At 38.8% G+C, this 20,304-nt stretch overlaps 3 protein-coding genes across 3 annotated transcripts; all 3 read left to right on the forward strand.

The window, feature by feature from the left end:
• The first annotated feature begins 208 nt into the window (after nt 1-208).
• LOC108837983 (pyruvate dehydrogenase E1 component subunit alpha-3, chloroplastic) lies at nt 209-1,977 on the forward strand. Its single transcript, XM_018610969.2, has 3 exons — nt 209-545; nt 653-1,430; nt 1,545-1,977. The coding sequence occupies exons 1-3, from the start codon at nt 318-320 to the stop codon at nt 1,820-1,822; spliced, it is 1,284 nt and encodes a 427-aa protein (XP_018466471.1). The 5' UTR covers nt 209-317; the 3' UTR covers nt 1,823-1,977.
• Nucleotides 1,978-10,910: 8,933 nt separating this feature from the next.
• Nucleotides 10,911-12,279, forward strand: LOC130508030 (31 kDa ribonucleoprotein, chloroplastic-like). The gene is made up of 4 exons (XM_057003231.1): nt 10,911-11,355; nt 11,436-11,537; nt 11,630-11,938; nt 12,021-12,279. The coding sequence occupies exons 1-4, from the start codon at nt 10,954-10,956 to the stop codon at nt 12,075-12,077; spliced, it is 870 nt and encodes a 289-aa protein (XP_056859211.1). The 5' UTR covers nt 10,911-10,953; the 3' UTR covers nt 12,078-12,279.
• A 4,234-nt stretch (nt 12,280-16,513) lies between these two features.
• Nucleotides 16,514-19,267, forward strand: LOC130508011 (WAT1-related protein At1g01070-like). Its single transcript, XM_057003067.1, has 6 exons — nt 16,514-16,784; nt 16,976-17,038; nt 17,218-17,334; nt 17,886-18,291; nt 18,624-18,775; nt 18,874-19,267. Exons 1-6 carry the CDS (start codon nt 16,594-16,596, stop codon nt 19,022-19,024), a joined length of 1,080 nt encoding a protein of 359 aa, XP_056859047.1. The 5' UTR covers nt 16,514-16,593; the 3' UTR covers nt 19,025-19,267.
• The last annotated feature ends 1,037 nt before the right edge of the window (nt 19,268-20,304 follow it).

Consider the following 20,304-nt stretch of genomic DNA (forward strand, 5'->3'; position numbering starts at 1 on the left):
ATAGAAATTAATGAAGGTTTCTGCTTATGGTATGAAACTGGATAAGTGTAATTTGACAAGTTGAATCGTTGTGTAGGCTTGATGTGAAGAAGCAACTGGGCTTTTTCAATAGCAGGTCCAATCCATCAATTGTGTTTAAGGAGAGTGGATCAAACGCGCTCTATTTGAGCAAGTGTGTGAGTGGATTGAACAAACAACACTTCGTGTTTCTTTCTTCTGTCTCTTGTTGCACACTTCCAACTCATCCTCTTCCTCGTTATCTCCGTCTTGATTCATTTTAACTCATTCCTTTGGATCTCTCATATTGCTATATCGAAATGGCTACGTCTTTCTCTGCCACGCTTCCTCTCCATGGATCTCAAGAGAACCGTCTCTTACTCCCTCCGATCCGATTGGCTCCTCCTCCTTCTTCTTTCCTCGGATCCACCCGTTCTCTCACCATTCCTTCTTCTCGCAGCAGACTCTATCACGCTCACGCCGCTCGTCGATCTCCCGTCGTCGGCGTCCAGGAAGTCGTCAAGGACAAGAAAGTCACCAACAGCCTGGTATCTTCTCTCTCATTGTCCTACTCTCTTACAGTTTCTGAGACAGGCTTAGTTCTTTAATCATTGATCTAGATTGTAAGATTTCAATGTGTCTTTTGATAAATTAGTTGATAACCAAAGAGGAAGGATTGGAGCTGTACGAAGACATGATACTCGGTAGATCATTCGAGGACATGTGTGCTCAAATGTACTACCGAGGCAAGATGTTTGGTTTCGTCCACCTGTACAACGGCCAAGAAGCCGTCTCTACCGGCTTCATCAAGCTCCTCACTCAGTCTGATTCCGTCGTCAGCACGTACCGTGACCATGTCCACGCCCTCAGCAAAGGCGTCTCCGCTCGCGCCGTCATGAGCGAGCTCTTCGGGAAAGTCACCGGCTGCTGCAGAGGCCAAGGTGGATCCATGCACATGTTCTCCAAAGAGCACAACATGCTCGGCGGGTTCGCTTTTATCGGCGAAGGCATCCCTGTCGCCACTGGTGCTGCGTTCACCTCCAAGTACAAGAGGGAAGTCTTGAAACAGAGCTGCGAAGACGTGACTGTGGCGTTCTTCGGAGACGGGACTTGTAACAACGGGCAGTTCTACGAGTGTCTCAACATGGCTGCGCTTTATAAGTTGCCTATTATCTTCGTCGTTGAGAATAACTTGTGGGCCATCGGGATGTCTCATTTGAGATCCACTTCTGATCCTGAGATATGGAAGAAAGGACCTGCGTTTGGGATGCCGGGTGTTCATGTTGACGGTATGGATGTGTTGAAGGTGAGGGAAGTGGCGAAAGAGGCGGTGACGAGAGCTAGAAGAGGAGAAGGTCCGACCTTGGTGGAGTGTGAGACTTACAGGTTCAGAGGACACTCCTTGGCTGATCCTGATGAGCTCCGTGATGCTGGTTAGTTTATTTTTTTTTAATTTCTTGAAGCTTTCTTGATTGGTTAGTTAATTGTTTTTTATTGTAGCTTTCTTGATTGGTTAGTTATATTTTTTTTTATTATTATTTTGGCAGCTGAGAAAGCCAAGTACGCGGCTAGAGATCCGATCACAGCACTGAAGAAGTACTTGATGGAGAACAAGCTAGCGAACGAAGGGGAGCTTAAGATGATAGAGAAGAAGATAGACGAGTTGGTGGAGGAAGCGGTGGAGTTTGCAGACGCGAGTCCGCAGCCAGGTCGAAGTCAGTTGCTAGAGAACGTGTTTGCTGATCCCAAAGGGTTTGGAATAGGACCTGATGGACGTTACAGATGTGAGGATCCCAAGTTTACTGAAGGCACTGCTCAAGTCTGAAACAAATGACTTCTGCTATCTTTGGCTTCTGTTTAATGTTTTTTTTTACTTGTTATTAAGTTAAAATGCTACAGAGACACAGTTTGGATCTCTTTTGAATTTTCTTTTTTCGTTTTGTTGAAAAATTGCTAAATTTACAAAAAAATGTTGTGTTCTGTTGGGGAATTATCCAAGAAACTTGTTTGCGGAATCCACAAGCTCTTATTCCACCTGTTCAGGATTTGTCTACTCGCTAGAAACACAGTAGTTTGTATCGCAAAACCAGTCTCCTAATCAAGTACGCAAAACACGAATCAAGTAAGATAAGAAGGAACACAAGACACTTTTGTTAACCCGGTGTTCACCTCCCTTCCTCGATGTGAAGAAGGAGCTATACTCACCGGAGAGAGAAATCGGTCTCTCAACCTTCCATTATATCAAACACAGGAGTACAATATCCAGAGGTTACAGTTCCTGTCAACCTCTCTTGATCTCTGTTACAAATCACCTAGAGGTACAAGTATATGGAGAAGAGCCTAGCTAGTATACAGAGAACCTTTCTTCTCTCTAGCTCTATCTCTACAGACCAAAGCCCTGGTCTCGAGCTCTCTCGAGCTCCCACTCTTCTGCGCCTCTCCTCTGTGTTTCCTTGTGTCTATCTTGTGTTAGGTCATCTGTCGTGACCCCCTCCATCTGATATAATCAGAACTTGACCTAATGGGCTTTGTCGATTAGGCCCATAGTCATACACGCGTGACTTGTGCAAGTTAACCCAACTTGAACAAGTCCGGTCGTCTTGACCAAACCTCAATCCATAGTTTATTTGATGACCCAGAGTTCACCGGCGGGGCTACGTCCCTGGGGCCTGGCAAGGCAAGACACTAACCTCCTTAGTGTACAACACACGAGTCTTGCTTTTACATTAGGCAAGAGTAGTTACAACTGATAACCGGTTGTCAATAACCGTAAACCATTGAGTAATAAACCGGCCGTTAAACAAAATGCCATATAACTCAATTGTCAATCTCGACGTGGTTCAAGCTTCCAATATAGCTGATTCTTCATCACCAACGTAACAATCTCCACCTTGATGATTAATCAGCTCTATCTGCAGCTACCATGTTGCCAGCTCGTGAAATGCCAGACAGTGCCAAACACCCTAGTGCTTGACCACCCTGAAAATCCTCAGAGTCGCTTCAAAACTTCTTGAAGCCAGAGCATAAAACTTGCTCACCTTCTGCATCTCTTGCAGCCTCCTGAGAACCGACCTTCTCAGCCTCACATATTCTGAATAAAGCTCATCCGGCTCCATCCACCTGTTGAACGTTACCTGCTCAACTACAACACTCCTTAAACAGGTTTCCTCCCAGCATCACATGTATCCAACTTGATACAATCTGAAGACTCCTTCGTTGCTTTCCCTTGGAACCTCAAACCAGAAGCTCTACCAATAACAACCATGTCTTCAAAACCATGCAGTCCTAATACTTCAGTCACCACCATGCGCTTGATTATTACCATCGACACTCCAGCCTCAACCTTGAAGCAATGTCAGACTTAATCAGCCCTTTGTGACTCCAATTCAAAACGTGTTCTGTATCAGATGACCTTTGATACAAACCTTGAATCCAATCTCTCTGCAAAATACCATGATGTCGATGCTGGCCTGAAAATCTTATAGAACCTGAACCACCACTGCCTCAAATCAGAAACCCTTTTGACTCAACAAACCTCAACAGCTAGTAGACCAACTGCTATCCTGAGATTTTCCTTTACAATAATCTGAATGAACACCTTATCATGAACATCACTCTGCACCGCTGCTGTTGCCAACATATCACGCCGCTTAACTCCCTGCTAAGAAGACTTTCGATACAAAGAATTTCTGCTCAACCACAGCTCAAACAAATCATTACCTTTCTGCAACCATGATAACTTTGTAGACTCTTCTGATTCACCTCATATCCCTGAGATACAGAAATAGATCTTTACTGAATCCCATGTAGAAAACCCGAAACATACTTGTTTCCATCCTGAGTCATCCTCTGATTCGAACAGCTACCTGTCCAGCAAGACTCCACCTTGAACATACACGTACCAATGTTGAACTTAACCGGTCACGCCACACAACTCCACCTTGTTGGGAGTACTTTGGACACAAGTCCCATGTTCAAATTCTCTGAGTCTAAGAAAATAATTTACCAGTAGATTTAGCCCACTACTAGTATCCTTTAACCATATCTCACATCAACCAAGCCTGTGATGCTTTCCTGAGATACTTCTCCTACAGCTTCTTTCATGTCAAACTCAAACCCATGGCGAGTTTCTTCAACTGTAACTTATCTTGCAACACTATCACCAGTGCGAAAACTCCACCAAAAAACTATTGGTGCGTGCATCTTCAAGTAACCAGTCAAGATACACCCTTACAACTTCTTATATGTCAAACTCAAACCCACATCGAGTTTCTTTAGTTGTAACCAGTCCTGCAACACTATCCCCAGTGTGCGAACTCCACCAAAAAACCTTTGGTGCTTGTATCCTCCTTTCTCACAGACTTAGCCCACGACCTGTCCAAGCCTGATTTTCATACTTGTCAAGTCTCCAAGTATTTTTCCCTTTGGAAGATTACAACATCATCCTTTGATGATTCAAAGCTTATCCTCTTTATCTGAGAGCTCCACCTTGACGACTTTGGTCATGACTCCAAACTTGTCGTCCCTTATATCCTCTGAGTCTGTTCCTCTGAAACCTCTGACTCAGACCACCATGACACGATTCTTTCAAGGTAAACTTACACACGCTTCTCCTAGCTGTGGTAGTGAACAATGCTTCCTGAACAAGTGTCGCTCAACCTGTTCTACCGGATTCTCCTTGCGCAGTTTTCCTCTGCTTTTGACCAGAATCTCCAAGCATACTCTAACCTTTAATCGACTTCTCCCATGGCTAATTCTTGTCACTCACACGACCTCACCAGGGCTACTACATGTTGTTACCACAATTGGCCATTTGCTCCAACATATACTTGTGTACGCCTTTACACACCTTTTCCTTGCTCTAATACTTTCTTCGTGGAGATACAACATGTTTCTAACTACCAAAAACATCACATCTCATATACTCAATGAGACTAAATCATTCTTGCGCTGACTCAAAACAGAACACCATCTATTTCATCACATCATTGCCACAAGAAACCAACATGTGCTGCTACAAGCTCCATTGTGATCTTTGAATCCAGATCATCCCCACTGAGCTTCCTTTTAACTACCAGAACCTGATCCTCAACACCTTTGTGACTGAACCTGCAACCCTGAACCTCAAATCTTCTTCACTGAACCGACTTTGAAGCCTCAAAGTACCAACACTCTGTCTCGTTCCAAACCTGATCAACGCGTCATTACGTTGAACACTTCTCTGCAACTTCATGTTCACACTTGAACCCATGAACTACTGATCAAAATCCGAATAGCCTCTGAACACACATACCATCTTCAACTTCTAAGGCGTCCCCTAGACCTGAGATAACTAAGTGTCACCAACTGCCATTCTTTACACCTTTCTGAAACCACCATGCATATCTCTTCCACAATCAAACTGACCAACGCACAATCTGACCCAGACCAGAACCTTGATCATCTTTTGCAAAGACAACATACATCCCTTGTGATCCTGAAAGCTTCAGTTCCTTACCCGTTGCACAACATGAATACCAGCCACAACCTTTCTTTGTGACTCCATTGGAATGAGACCATTTATTCTGAAGATTTAAACATGATTGATGACCAGACTTTGAATCCATCTCCATAAGCCTTTTTCTGACTTCATATGGACCAGTCTCCAACATTGAGATATCCTCCATCTCAAACAACCATCAAATCAATTTCTAACCATGCAGACCACAGACACGTTCAACTGTGCCGCTCTTCTTGAACACGCTCATCTGTGCAGCTGTTCTTACTTCAGTCTTTGGATCTTCCTGTTCTCGCAAACCCTGCAGCATATGTTACTTGCGTCTGATTTCACAGACCAGAAACCATTAGATCCAGTTGGACCTTCTTCCGTTTCCGACGTTTCCATCGCATACCACACACGAACGTCATCTTCTTCTTTCTTTGATGCTGCCTATCCTTGAGCATCATCTTAGATTCGTTACACTTGAAACCCGTGACGCGATCGAGACTACCAATCCCCTGATTCAACTTCTTCAGAATCAATCCAGCTTCGACCTAGACAAAACCTTGATCGCCAAACAACCAGGCGCTCTGATACCACTTGTTGGGGAATTATCCAAGAAACTTGTTTGCGGAATCCACAAGCTCTTATTCCACCTGTTCAGGATTTGTCTACTCGCTAGAAACACAGTAGTTTGTATCGCAAAACCAGTCTCCTAATCAAGTACGCAAAACCAGTCTCCTAATCGAGCTCCCACTCTTCTGCGCCTCTCCTCTGTGTTTCCTTGTGTCTATCTTGTGTTAGGTCATCTGTCGTGACCCCCTCCATCTGATATAATCAGAACTTGACCTAATGGGCTTTGTCGATTAGGCCCATAGTCATACACGCGTGACTTGTGCAAGTTAACCCAACTTGAACAAGTCCGGTCGTCTTGACCAAACCTCAATCCATAGTTTATTTGATGACCCAGAGTTCACCGGCGGGGCTACGTCCCTGGGGCCTGGCAAGGCAAGACACTAACCTCCTTAGTGTACAACACACGAGTCTTGCTTTTACATTAGGCAAGAGTAGTTACAACTGATAACCGGTTGTCAATAACCGTAAACCATTGAGTAATAAACCGGCCGTTAAACAAAATGCCATATAACTCAATTGTCAATCTCGACGTGGTTCAAGCTTCCAATATAGCTGATTCTTCATCACCAACGTAACAATCTCCACCTTGATGATTAATCAGCTCTATCTGCAGCTACCATGTTGCCAGCTCGTGAAATGCCAGACAGTGCCAAACACCCTAGTGCTTGACCACCCTGAAAATCCTCAGAGTCGCTTCAAAACTTCTTGAAGCCAGAGCATAAAACTTGCTCACCTTCTGCATCTCTTGCAGCCTCCTGAGAACCGACCTTCTCAGCCTCACATATTCTGAATAAAGCTCATCCGGCTCCATCCACCTGTTGAACGTTACCTGCTCAACTACAACACTCCTTAAACAGGTTTCCTCCCAGCATCACATGTATCCAACTTGATACAATCTGAAGACTCCTTCGTTGCTTTCCCTTGGAACCTCAAACCAGAAGCTCTACCAATAACAACCATGTCTTCAAAACCATGCAGTCCTAATACTTCAGTCACCACCATGCGCTTGATTATTACCATCGACACTCCAGCCTCAACCTTGAAGCAATGTCAGACTTAATCAGCCCTTTGTGACTCCAATTCAAAACGTGTTCTGTATCAGATGACCTTTGATACAAACCTTGAATCCAATCTCTCTGCAAAATACCATGATGTCGATGCTGGCCTGAAAATCTTATAGAACCTGAACCACCACTGCCTCAAATCAGAAACCCTTTTGACTCAACAAACCTCAACAGCTAGTAGACCAACTGCTATCCTGAGATTTTCCTTTACAATAATCTGAATGAACACCTTATCATGAACATCACTCTGCACCGCTGCTGTTGCCAACATATCACGCCGCTTAACTCCCTGCTAAGAAGACTTTCGATACAAAGAATTTCTGCTCAACCACAGCTCAAACAAATCATTACCTTTCTGCAACCATGATAACTTTGTAGACTCTTCTGATTCACCTCATATCCCTGAGATACAGAAATAGATCTTTACTGAATCCCATGTAGAAAACCCGAAACATACTTGTTTCCATCCTGAGTCATCCTCTGATTCGAACAGCTACCTGTCCAGCAAGACTCCACCTTGAACATACACGTACCAATGTTGAACTTAACCGGTCACGCCACACAACTCCACCTTGTTGGGAGTACTTTGGACACAAGTCCCATGTTCAAATTCTCTGAGTCTAAGAAAATAATTTACCAGTAGATTTAGCCCACTACTAGTATCCTTTAACCATATCTCACATCAACCAAGCCTGTGATGCTTTCCTGAGATACTTCTCCTACAGCTTCTTTCATGTCAAACTCAAACCCATGGCGAGTTTCTTCAACTGTAACTTATCTTGCAACACTATCACCAGTGCGAAAACTCCACCAAAAAACTATTGGTGCGTGCATCTTCAAGTAACCAGTCAAGATACACCCTTACAACTTCTTATATGTCAAACTCAAACCCACATCGAGTTTCTTTAGTTGTAACCAGTCCTGCAACACTATCCCCAGTGTGCGAACTCCACCAAAAAACCTTTGGTGCTTGTATCCTCCTTTCTCACAGACTTAGCCCACGACCTGTCCAAGCCTGATTTTCATACTTGTCAAGTCTCCAAGTATTTTTCCCTTTGGAAGATTACAACATCATCCTTTGATGATTCAAAGCTTATCCTCTTTATCTGAGAGCTCCACCTTGACGACTTTGGTCATGACTCCAAACTTGTCGTCCCTTATATCCTCTGAGTCTGTTCCTCTGAAACCTCTGACTCAGACCACCATGACACGATTCTTTCAAGGTAAACTTACACACGCTTCTCCTAGCTGTGGTAGTGAACAATGCTTCCTGAACAAGTGTCGCTCAACCTGTTCTACCGGATTCTCCTTGCGCAGTTTTCCTCTGCTTTTGACCAGAATCTCCAAGCATACTCTAACCTTTAATCGACTTCTCCCATGGCTAATTCTTGTCACTCACACGACCTCACCAGGGCTACTACATGTTGTTACCACAATTGGCCATTTGCTCCAACATATACTTGTGTACGCCTTTACACACCTTTTCCTTGCTCTAATACTTTCTTCGTGGAGATACAACATGTTTCTAACTACCAAAAACATCACATCTCATATACTCAATGAGACTAAATCATTCTTGCGCTGACTCAAAACAGAACACCATCTATTTCATCACATCATTGCCACAAGAAACCAACATGTGCTGCTACAAGCTCCATTGTGATCTTTGAATCCAGATCATCCCCACTGAGCTTCCTTTTAACTACCAGAACCTGATCCTCAACACCTTTGTGACTGAACCTGCAACCCTGAACCTCAAATCTTCTTCACTGAACCGACTTTGAAGCCTCAAAGTACCAACACTCTGTCTCGTTCCAAACCTGATCAACGCGTCATTACGTTGAACACTTCTCTGCAACTTCATGTTCACACTTGAACCCATGAACTACTGATCAAAATCCGAATAGCCTCTGAACACACATACCATCTTCAACTTCTAAGGCGTCCCCTAGACCTGAGATAACTAAGTGTCACCAACTGCCATTCTTTACACCTTTCTGAAACCACCATGCATATCTCTTCCACAATCAAACTGACCAACGCACAATCTGACCCAGACCAGAACCTTGATCATCTTTTGCAAAGACAACATACATCCCTTGTGATCCTGAAAGCTTCAGTTCCTTACCCGTTGCACAACATGAATACCAGCCACAACCTTTCTTTGTGACTCCATTGGAATGAGACCATTTATTCTGAAGATTTAAACATGATTGATGACCAGACTTTGAATCCATCTCCATAAGCCTTTTTCTGACTTCATATGGACCAGTCTCCAACATTGAGATATCCTCCATCTCAAACAACCATCAAATCAATTTCTAACCATGCAGACCACAGACACGTTCAACTGTGCCGCTCTTCTTGAACACGCTCATCTGTGCAGCTGTTCTTACTTCAGTCTTTGGATCTTCCTGTTCTCGCAAACCCTGCAGCATATGTTACTTGCGTCTGATTTCACAGACCAGAAACCATTAGATCCAGTTGGACCTTCTTCCGTTTCCGACGTTTCCATCGCATACCACACACGAACGTCATCTTCTTCTTTCTTTGATGCTGCCTATCCTTGAGCATCATCTTAGATTCGTTACACTTGAAACCCGTGACGCGATCGAGACTACCAATCCCCTGATTCAACTTCTTCAGAATCAATCCAGCTTCGACCTAGACAAAACCTTGATCGCCAAACAACCAGGCGCTCTGATACCACTTGTTGGGGAATTATCCAAGAAACTTGTTTGCGGAATCCACAAGCTCTTATTCCACCTGTTCAGGATTTGTCTACTCGCTAGAAACACAGTAGTTTGTATCGCAAAACCAGTCTCCTAATCAAGTACGCAAAACACGAATCAAGTAAGATAAGAAGGAACACAAGACACTTTTGTTAACCCGGTGTTCACCTCCCTTCCTCGATGTGAAGAAGGAGCTATACTCACCGGAGAGAGAAATCGGTCTCTCAACCTTCCATTATATCAAACACAGGAGTACAATATCCAGAGGTTACAGTTCCTGTCAACCTCTCTTGATCTCTGTTACAAATCACCTAGAAGTACAAGTATATGGAGAAGAGCCTAGCTAGTATACAGAGAACCTTTCTTCTCTCTAGCTCTATCTCTACAGACCAAAGCCCTGGTCTCGAGCTCTCTCGAGCTCCCACTCTTCTGCGCCTCTCCTCTGTGTTTCCTTGTGTCTATCTTGTGTTAGGTCATCTGTCGTGACCCCCTCCATCTGATATAATCAGAACTTGACCTAATGGGCTTTGTCGATTAGGCCCATAGTCATACACGCGTGACTTGTGCAAGTTAACCCAACTTGAACAAGTCCGGTCGTCTTGACCAAACCTCAATCCATAGTTTATTTGATGACCCAGAGTTCACCGGCGGGGCTACGTCCCTGGGGCCTGGCAAGGCAAGACACTAACCTCCTTAGTGTACAACACACGAGTCTTGCTTTTACATTAGGCAAGAGTAGTTACAACTGATAACCGGTTGTCAATAACCGTAAACCATTGAGTAATAAACCGGCCGTTAAACAAAATGCCATATAACTCAATTGTCAATCTCGACGTGGTTCAAGTTTCCAATATAGCTGATTCTTCATCACCAACGTAACATGTTCTTCTTCCAACATTCAAAACGGCTAAACGAAAGAGAGGGTTTAAGAAACGGGTTAAATGACCCGACCCGGGTTGTCCATTTAATTTCTATCTATAGTATTTCTTATTTAATTATTTTTTTAGTTTCCTTCAGAAATGATTTACTTTTTCTTGGTTGGATAATGGCAGCCTCCTCCTCCTGCTTCGCAATTCCCTTATCTTCTTCTCGATCATCTTCCAATGCCATCCCAAAATGCAAAACGTTAACCTCTTCTTGCTTTTACGTAGCATCTCTCAAAGCTTCTACCACCTCTTTCCATCTCTCTTCTCTTTCTCGCCAACGACTGCAACTCAAGGTCTTTTCTTCTTCTTCAGAATTATCAGTTCTGGATGAAGCGACACAAGAAGCAGAAGAAGAAGAAGTTAAAGCTGATCGAGAGACAGGAGAAGAAACCGAAGCGGAGCCAGTGGTGACGAAGAAACCGAGACCTTGCGAGCTATACGTTTGTAATATCCCAAGAAGCTATGACATTACTCAGCTTCTCGACATGTTTCAGTCTTTTGGAACTGTCATCTCCGTCGAGGTAAAAAAAAATCTAACTAACTTCTTATCCTCACACGTGTCTCTTTGTGAGTGGTATTGATTGAAATGATGATGATGCAGGTATCTCGAAATCCAGAGACTGGAGAGAGCCGTGGAAGCGGTTATGTCACAATGAGTTCTATCAACTCTGCCAAAAACGCCATTGCTTCTCTTGATGGAAATGTAAACATCCCCCCTCCCAATTAATTTTTTTTTTATTCTTTTCTTTCTTTGGTCTGAGCTAAGCTTGCTTTGGTTTTTGTTTGCCTATGAAGGAAGTAGGTGGTCGGGAGATGCGGGTTAGGTACTCTGTTGACATGAATCCAGGAACCAGAAAAAACACATCAGCCTTGAACTCAACACCTAAGAAGATTCTCATGTACGAAAGCCCATACAAGGTTTATGTCGGAAACCTCCCTTGGCTCACGCAGCCTGATGGTTTGAGAGACCACTTTAGCCAGTTTGGTACTGTCGTGAGCACCAGAGTGTTGCACGACCGCAAGACTGGGAAAAACAGAGTCTTTGCCTTTCTTTCCTTTGCGAACCTTGACGAACGTGATGCTGCTCTTTCGCTCAATGGAACAGTTAAGATTTGTTAACATCTTGAAGAATGAAAAAAACACACTTTTTTCACTTAACACAAAGTTCTATTTGTGCAATTTGCAGGAATATGAAGGTCGCAGAATCATAGTCAGACAAGGTATCGAGAGGACCGAGTCTTAAAAACCACCAGTTCCCCTTTTGCTGCAAAAAACATTTTCTTCGACAAAGTAACCTTTTTTATTTACACCATTCGCTCTGTTTTTTTTTTTCTATTCTTGAAGTTCCTCTTCGATTGTAACTTCTCCGACTCATCTACTTTTTACAAATGAAGTGTAATCGTCAGTCAATCTCCTTAAGTCTCTAAGTGCAATGCTTTCTTGTTCTTGACTTCCATCGCAAGTCTTACATATATTGAGTCCCTATTGAAACATTGTTCGTGTTGTAATAAGGATTCGAATACGAGTGATTTCATTCATTTTCCGTTGGCAAAGATTTTACCGGGAAGATACGCGACTTATGGAAGGCTAAGGTTTTTAAATCTGGGCTCTTTCGAATGTAAGCCCATAACTGTTATTATTTGTTGAGAGGCCCATTAGAAGGATGTTAGACTTTAAGCGCGCACCAACTAAACCCATTGATTAGCTTTCATTCGAAAGGGCCAAAATCATAACAGCAACTTAACCACAGAATTAATCGACTCAATTAAAATATAACCGTTAGGAGAAACGTGTTGTCAAACGCGATCGAGACAGACTTAAAATTGAAATTGAAAATGCCAACAAGTTTGCCCATAAATTTACTGAAATTAAAATTTAAGAAAAAACAAGTCACAAACCAAAAACAATAAACCGATTAGAAATCATAAATAAATTCTTACCTTCTTACCTTATCTGTACCATGCATTTAACCATCAGAACTGAAGGCAATGGGATTGAGGATGAACCAAGATAACTTGCAGAAATGGTTAGGCCGATTTGGTTATGGGAGATGGCTTTAAATTGGACCAGACCGGCTTGATCTTGAACCTTAATTGAGCCGAGTTAATCTTGAATCTTCAATTGAAACCATTTTTATCTAGAATTTCTCATACAGTTTTGGAAAATCCTTTTCTTATGACCCTAGTTCCGGACTGGGTGGTCGGACCACGCCTGATGATAGGAACCTCTATTTGGATGACCGCATCATAATTTAGTTGAAATATTTTTTTTGTCTAATTTTCATTTTTATCTTTGTAACATTTTGAATAATATGAAACTCTAAAACTCAAATTTAGAGTTTAAAAATGTTTAGTTTCAATTATTAGTAATTTGTTTTTTTGTTATTTTACAAAATTTTAGATTAAATATGATAGATTTTGGTTGAATTATGACGAATTTTGAGTACTTTGAGTTTTGCGGATCTTAAATAACTAAACTGATTCAGACCAGATACATTTCCAAAAGTTATAAGTATTTCATAATTATTCTAATTATAGACCTAAACAAATCCAGATTTAAAAATAACTGTCTTGAACTCAGATAAAAATAATTTCTAAGATCCACTATACGTCTAAAACTTAAAAATAATTGGTTCGATCCCGATTTGTAAACCGAATGTTCATGCCTAATTGAACCTTAAATTTCCTAAATTATTTATTAGTACTTCATTGTTTGCTTTTCATTATTTTATTTTTTTGCTTTTCTTTTTCAGTTTCAGACTTTTTACTAATATATGGTTAAAGCGAGCATCACAAATGGCCACACACAGGTAGCTACATCGACATTGCCCTCTACTCTGTTTACAGATGCAGCATGGAGAGCCCAAGATAGAACTGCAGGCTGTGGCTGGATTATACACAATCCACAAGGGACAGGGACGACGACCGGCACATCGACGGAACTCTGTGTCGCATCACCACTGATGGCGGAAGCGATAGCTGTGCGGGAAGCGTTGCTGCATGCTAAATCCATCCATCTCTCCAATATCTGCCTTAAATCAGATAACCAAGTGCTTGTCAAAGCACTAATCTCGAAACAACATCCGGTGGAACTCTACGGAATTAACTTGGATATCGAAAAACTATCTTCTTCTTTTGTTTCTATTGTCTATCCATCTCTCCAATATCTGCCTTAAATCAGATAACCAAGTGCTTGTCAAAGCACTAATCTCGAAGCAACATCCGGTAGAACTCTACGAAATTAATTTGGATATCGAAAAACTATCTTCTTCTTTTGCTTCTATTATCTTTGCTTATGTTCCTAGAAACTTAAACTCTGCTGCAGACGCTTTAGCTAAATCTGCATTATACTACTTGAACCTTTAGACTCTGCTTAATGAAATATTTCGGTTGTTCAAAAAAAAAATCTGGTTAATGCAGCTTTAAAAAGTTATGTAAGACCAACAATAATAAGAGACACTCTAAAAAGAAGAAGAAATAAGGACTACATATATATCAGGTTAGGTTGCAAGGGAAAATTTCGAAGGATTCGAAAATACTCGGAACAATACCAACGAAAGCTTATAAAAATGTGCCGATGGTTATGATGGAAATCTATTCATCATCAACCCAAGAGGAAAACGATTGGATCCCTTTCCTTTACTTATTATTCCCTTCACATATATGTATATTATTACTGTAGGGCTCCACGACAACTTGTGCACTCGAACTCGGATAGCACTATATTCTTGTTTTGGAACATTATATTTCGACTATATTCTCTGATTTTTTGAAGAGTATAAAGACAGGTTACGTAGAAAAGAATTAACATTCGTGAACAAAACAAAAGCTGCAAACCCAGTACTTATGAAACGAATATATTATATGCTCATGTACATGACAATTATAGGCGAAAACAAATTTCAAAAAAAAACTATAGGCGAAAAAGAATTTTATTCCATTATAAGTTAAAATTCGTCAGATCTTTAAGAAATCGACACATGAATGATTAACTATTAACTAGATAATAAAACATGACTCACTGTAACAGAAAAAGGAGGCCTGCCATAAATGAAACCACTTTAATGTATTCAACTAGTATATATTTGGAAGATACTGAACCTGATCAACAAAGTGCGCTCTATCTTTGAAAATGGTTTAAATATTTATTCTCATAGTAGCAACAAAACAAAAGATGTTGAACATTAAATCAAAAATGAAACACATATATAGGTGAAGGAGCTAGAAGAAAGGTAGAAAGCCTGAAAGGTCTATGGACAAGTGACTATAAGTCCATGATCAACATCCCGATCTGTCATACTTTAAACCCAGCTTTAAACTGACCTTTCCAAACATTCAAAATCGTTATTGTTTGTAGGTTTATAATTGTAAAACAATAAACTATAGATGTACACGGTGTAAGTATTTTTATTTAACGCATACAATTTGGAAAAAAACATTTTCTGCTTTGTACTACTTATTGAATTGAAATCGCTTCAGCTTTGCATTACTTATATATTCAAACTAAACAATTTAAAAAATTCCTTCATCATTTACGTGGACGCAGAGTTATCGAAATAGTTGGCAAAGTATTAGCTGAGTCTATATACAATAAAAAAGCTTAAAAATTAGCACTATTATAAAATATACTTTTACTAGTTACTAAGAAAACTGATAGATAAGTAGCCGTTTTTAGATAAAACAAGAATTTTATTGATATACACATATTAACTTTTCCATACTGACATATAATAAAATGGTATGTCTAATTATTTAGTCAAATATTTTTGCCAAATTTTGTTATGTGACTGAAAATGTTAAAACTATAAATACTCGTGTACAAATTTTGTTTCATTTATTAATTTGTTTTGGTTTGCTTAACCAAAACATATTTAAACGAATTTTAGATGACAAATAATTTACTGATAATTTGAAACGAAATTATATAACAACATAGTCTAACCTAAATATGAAAGAATGTACAGTTTTGGTCTATAATTTTTACATAACCAAAATTCAAGCCAAACGCAAGTTACGACCTATGTATTTTCCATATATAACTTATGTAATATTCAAGGTATGCCGAAAGTTTAATGTACAAAAATGTGCAGTAGATGACACGAACAAAATGTGATGAACTAATTTATACACCTGTCTCATATATATCACGTACATCTTCAAAGTAGAAACGAATCCTAATTTTATACTGCAATCAAGCTATATCTGTGGCCTGTGGGAATAAACTTTACGCCAAATTAACGAATGCCATATTTTTAGCTCTATTTAAAATAAATTTATTGGCCTGGTAGCTTTGTAATTCCCTTTAATTAGAATATTGCAGAACCATATGAATCGAATATATGATTAATTTAATATAATATCTTACTAAAAATAACTAAAACGTTCAAAATTCCGCGTGGAATACGAATAACGAATATACATGGCAAACTAAGGTTTGTGGTCGACAGTGAATGAACATAGCTACAAATGCATGCTTTATTAATTTTTTATCAACACATTAATCATTTATAGATTTTAGATTAGTTAAGGAGATTTTTTTTTGTTTGGAACGTTTTTAATTAAGGAAAATAAGATATTATATTATTTCTACAGGTTGACGTCAAAATAAGTCCCAATGTGTAAACAAACGCATAAACATTTCCCTATATATATATGGGAAGGTTTGTGGTTGCCAAACTCAAAGCACATTGGGTCTTATCTCTCTCTAACACACACCACACACAAACTCACATACATATATATATATAGAGAGAGAGAGAGATGCAGGGAGTAAAAGTAATCGAGGAGTGGTCTCCGGTTATAGTAATGGTGATATCTAACGTAGCGATGGGTTCAGTGAATGCACTTGTGAAGAAAGCTCTTGATGTTGGTGTGAACCATATGGTCGTTGGTGCTTATCGAATGGCTATTTCCGCTTTAATTCTAGCTCCCTTCGCTTATATCTTGGAAAGGTTCGATGCTTTCAGTTATTAGATGAAACAACGAGTTATATATATGTGCTATTTTCTAAATTCTCCCAGTTATATCATTAAAAATAAAAACGATGATATCATCTATACTACGTTGATGAAGTTATGTATTATCTCATTAAAAATAACAACAATATGTGTTCTCTAAAAGCTATGTATTATATTGGTAACAGGAAAACAAGACCGGAGCTAACATTTAGGTTATTGGTAGATCATTTCATCAGCGGCCTGCTCGGGTTTGTCCACTCAAATATTTGTCGTCCATTTTAATTTATTCTTATACAGTATATGTTATCATCATACTACGTTTTTTTTCGTTTTCTGTTAAAGCTATTTTTCTTTCAAGTAAGATTTAAAAATTATGAGCTCCATATATATTATTATTTTAATTTATTTTTGGGTTTAAAATTGGCAGGGCAAGTCTGATGCAATTTTTCTTTTTGCTTGGTCTGTCGTACACGTCGGCAACTGTTTCGTGTGCTTTGGTAAGCATGTTGCCCGCAATCACCTTCACTTTGGCCCTTATTTTCAGGTACTGATGGAATCATCGATCTACCTTCTTTGTTATTTAGTAATATGTAGTATATAACATTGACACAATATATCTATTATACTATTACGTTAAAATATTTTTATCATAAAATATTTTTTAGTTAATTGTAATACTAAAAAAGTGCTACCAGTGTTAACTTTTGAAAATAATCGTGATTAGATTTCCATTGAGTTACCTTAACTAGACGTAACCACATCCAGCAGAGCCTCTTTTTGTAGCTTTTCCTGGTAAAGGTCTTTTTTTAGCTAAACGTCGCATTTTTTTAAACTTTAGTAAAATGATGATGCGGAACACGATTCGTTGAATCAAATGGAATATAATATCTATCATTTGAGTTTAACGTAAATACTATTTTTTGTTGAGTTTTTTTTATAATATCTATTTTTTATATTGAGTTTTTTTTTGTTGCATACAATTCACACGTAGGTCTAGGTTCGTTTATTCTGTAAAGCTAGAAACAATTTTTTAAGATATGACTCCTGTTTTTGATAAATTACTTTATCATATAAACTTACGTAACAACTTTTTAGGACCGAGAATGTAAGGAATCTAAAGACGAAAGCAGGAATGTTGAAGATGATGGGAACTCTAATATGCATAAGTGGAGCTTTGTTCTTGACATTCTACAAAGGCCCTCAAATATCAAACCCTCACTCACACACGGAGGCGGCTCTTCACCAGAACAACAATGATCAAGACAAAGCCAAGAACTGGCTTCTTGGATGTCTTTACTTAACCATTGGAACCACGCTGCTGTCTCTATGGATGCTGTTTCAAGGGAATTTAAACATTAAGTACCCTTGCAAATACTCGAGCACCTGTCTCATGTCGGTTTTTGCGGCGTTCCAATGTGCTCTCTTGAGTCTTTACAAGGGCAGAGACGCTCACGATTGGGTCATCGGTGACAAATTCGTGATTATTGTCATCGTATACGCTGTAAGTGGATTATATATTTTCCTAAATTATTCAACTAAATAAATCATAAGGTAGCTATGCAAAAACTTGAGAGGTTTATCTAATATTACTTTACTAAAGATATATAAAACCTTGTTGATAAATATTAAATTAATTTTAAATAACCACCACTAAGTTGATGATGACATTCAATGTTTCTGAAGTCGTATTGGGTGACTGTCATTGTCGTAACATAATACTCTCTGTTTCAATAACATGATTGTCAAACTGTTTGAAAGTAGTTGTCTAAAGAAACTTATATAAAGTAGACACGACTCTTATCAAGTTATCATATATACACGTATTAATTACAGGGAGTGGTAGGACAAGCAATGTCGACGGTAGCAACAACGTGGGGAATTAAGAAACTAGGAGCGGTTTTCGCATCCACATTTTCTCCAGTTACTCTTATATCAGCTACTCTATTCGATTTCCTCATCTTACACACTCCTTTATACCTTGGCAGGTAATTTCAAATTGTTTTGTGATTTTTTTAATATATCTTAACGTATGTCCATACTCATCGCAACAGTAACGACAACTTTTGAACGTTTGTTATTATAGTGTAATTGGATCAGTAGTGGCAGTGATGGGTCTCTACGTGTTCTTGTGGGGTAAGAACAATGAAACGGAAGCATCAACTACATTGCCTCCTCAGATGGACAATGGACACCAAAATGTTAATAACGATAACGACTCTAAGTCGCCCGTTTAAGTTTAAGTACTATTGTTATTGGCATATATCAAATATTTTTTTTTTTTTTGAGAAAAGGGTTATATATCAAATAATTGTTCTATATTGTTTTTTTCTGTTCTATACTGTTTTAAGGAAATCTAGTGTCTGTGTAAGAGAGATAATATTGTTATTTGAAGTCTGGAACTTCAAACATCTACGTAGAGATAAGTTGTGAAAGTATGTATATATTATTTGCTTACTTAATAATACCATTTGTGCTAATCTAATCCGCATAAATCCCCCTGTTCTTATAAAGAATGAAAAAGAAATTAAGTTGTGCTTTACCTTTGCATGAGCCGGTGGAATGCACTAGAAAGCAGACATATCTTCTTTGAAACTTTTTTTGAACAACAGTCTTCTTTGAAACTAAAAAAGTAAAAAGTATAATAGTATCTTTGCCCCCGTAAAAGACAAAAAAAAAGGAGGAAGAAATTTTATCGTTAGGAAATGGAACACTAAATCATAAAATAGGCCTACGAGAAGTCTAGTGAACTATAAAGTCACACAAATAGTCAATATTGGACTTGCTTCAGTATAAATCTAATACTAGATCTTGATCCGTGCGACCGCACGGGTATTAACTTTCAGTTTTAATTTTATTTATTTATACTAAATAGTATATTTATAATATTTGATCGTTTTATATTGACTAAGGTAGGGATATGTATTTGGGTATCCACTCGAATTTGGTTAAAATTTATTTGGGTTTGAGATTTTCGAGTTTAAAGATTCTATCTCTATTCGGGTATTTATTAAATTTGATTCCGGTTTGATTTAGATTTTTGCGGGTTTGATAACCTGTTTAAATTATTTTAAAATTTTCAAAATTTATATATCTTTAAATATCTTTAAATCTAAAAAAATATAACATGTAAATTTGAGTAATGTAAGCTAAAGTATCTAAATTAAAAAATAAAATAAATTTAACTTGAATATTTGGATGAAGAATAAATATACATATATTTAAAATATTTTTGGTGTTTTGATTATTGTTTATCTATTTTAGATGTTTACTTTTGACTATTTTTTATATTTCAAATCAACTTAAAATAGCTCATATCTTGGATATTAACTCAAAAAATAGCTAACATATTGAAGTATATAAATATGATTTAAATACATTCGAATATCCGAAATATTTCGTTCGAATAAGGTTTAGTTATGGTTCTCTAGATACCAAAATGGTAAATCCGTTTGGATATTATCTAGTTTCGGTTCAAATTTGGTAATATTTTTTTTCGTTCAGATTTGTTCAATGA

This window comes from Raphanus sativus, chromosome 1, assembly GCF_000801105.2.
Source record: "Raphanus sativus cultivar WK10039 chromosome 1, ASM80110v3, whole genome shotgun sequence".
NCBI lineage: Eukaryota > Viridiplantae > Streptophyta > Magnoliopsida > Brassicales > Brassicaceae > Raphanus > Raphanus sativus.

Coding starts and splice junctions, on each gene's coding strand:
- LOC130508011 (XM_057003067.1), top strand. CDS start 16,594: ATGCAGGGAGTAAAAGTAATCGAGGAGTGGTCTCCGGTTATAGTAATG. Junction 18,292..18,623: donor TTATTGTCATCGTATACGCT/GTAAGTGGATTA, acceptor TATTAATTACAG/GGAGTGGTAGGACAAGCAAT. Junction 18,776..18,873: donor ACTCCTTTATACCTTGGCAG/GTAATTTCAAAT, acceptor TTGTTATTATAG/TGTAATTGGATCAGTAGTGG.
- LOC130508030 (XM_057003231.1), top strand. CDS start 10,954: ATGGCAGCCTCCTCCTCCTGCTTCGCAATTCCCTTATCTTCTTCTCGA. Junction 11,538..11,629: donor TTGCTTCTCTTGATGGAAAT/GTAAACATCCCC, acceptor TTGCCTATGAAG/GAAGTAGGTGGTCGGGAGAT. Junction 11,939..12,020: donor CTCTTTCGCTCAATGGAACA/GTTAAGATTTGT, acceptor TGCAATTTGCAG/GAATATGAAGGTCGCAGAAT.
- LOC108837983 (XM_018610969.2), top strand. CDS start 318: ATGGCTACGTCTTTCTCTGCCACGCTTCCTCTCCATGGATCTCAAGAG. Junction 546..652: donor AGAAAGTCACCAACAGCCTG/GTATCTTCTCTC, acceptor TTGATAAATTAG/TTGATAACCAAAGAGGAAGG. Junction 1,431..1,544: donor TGATGAGCTCCGTGATGCTG/GTTAGTTTATTT, acceptor TTATTTTGGCAG/CTGAGAAAGCCAAGTACGCG.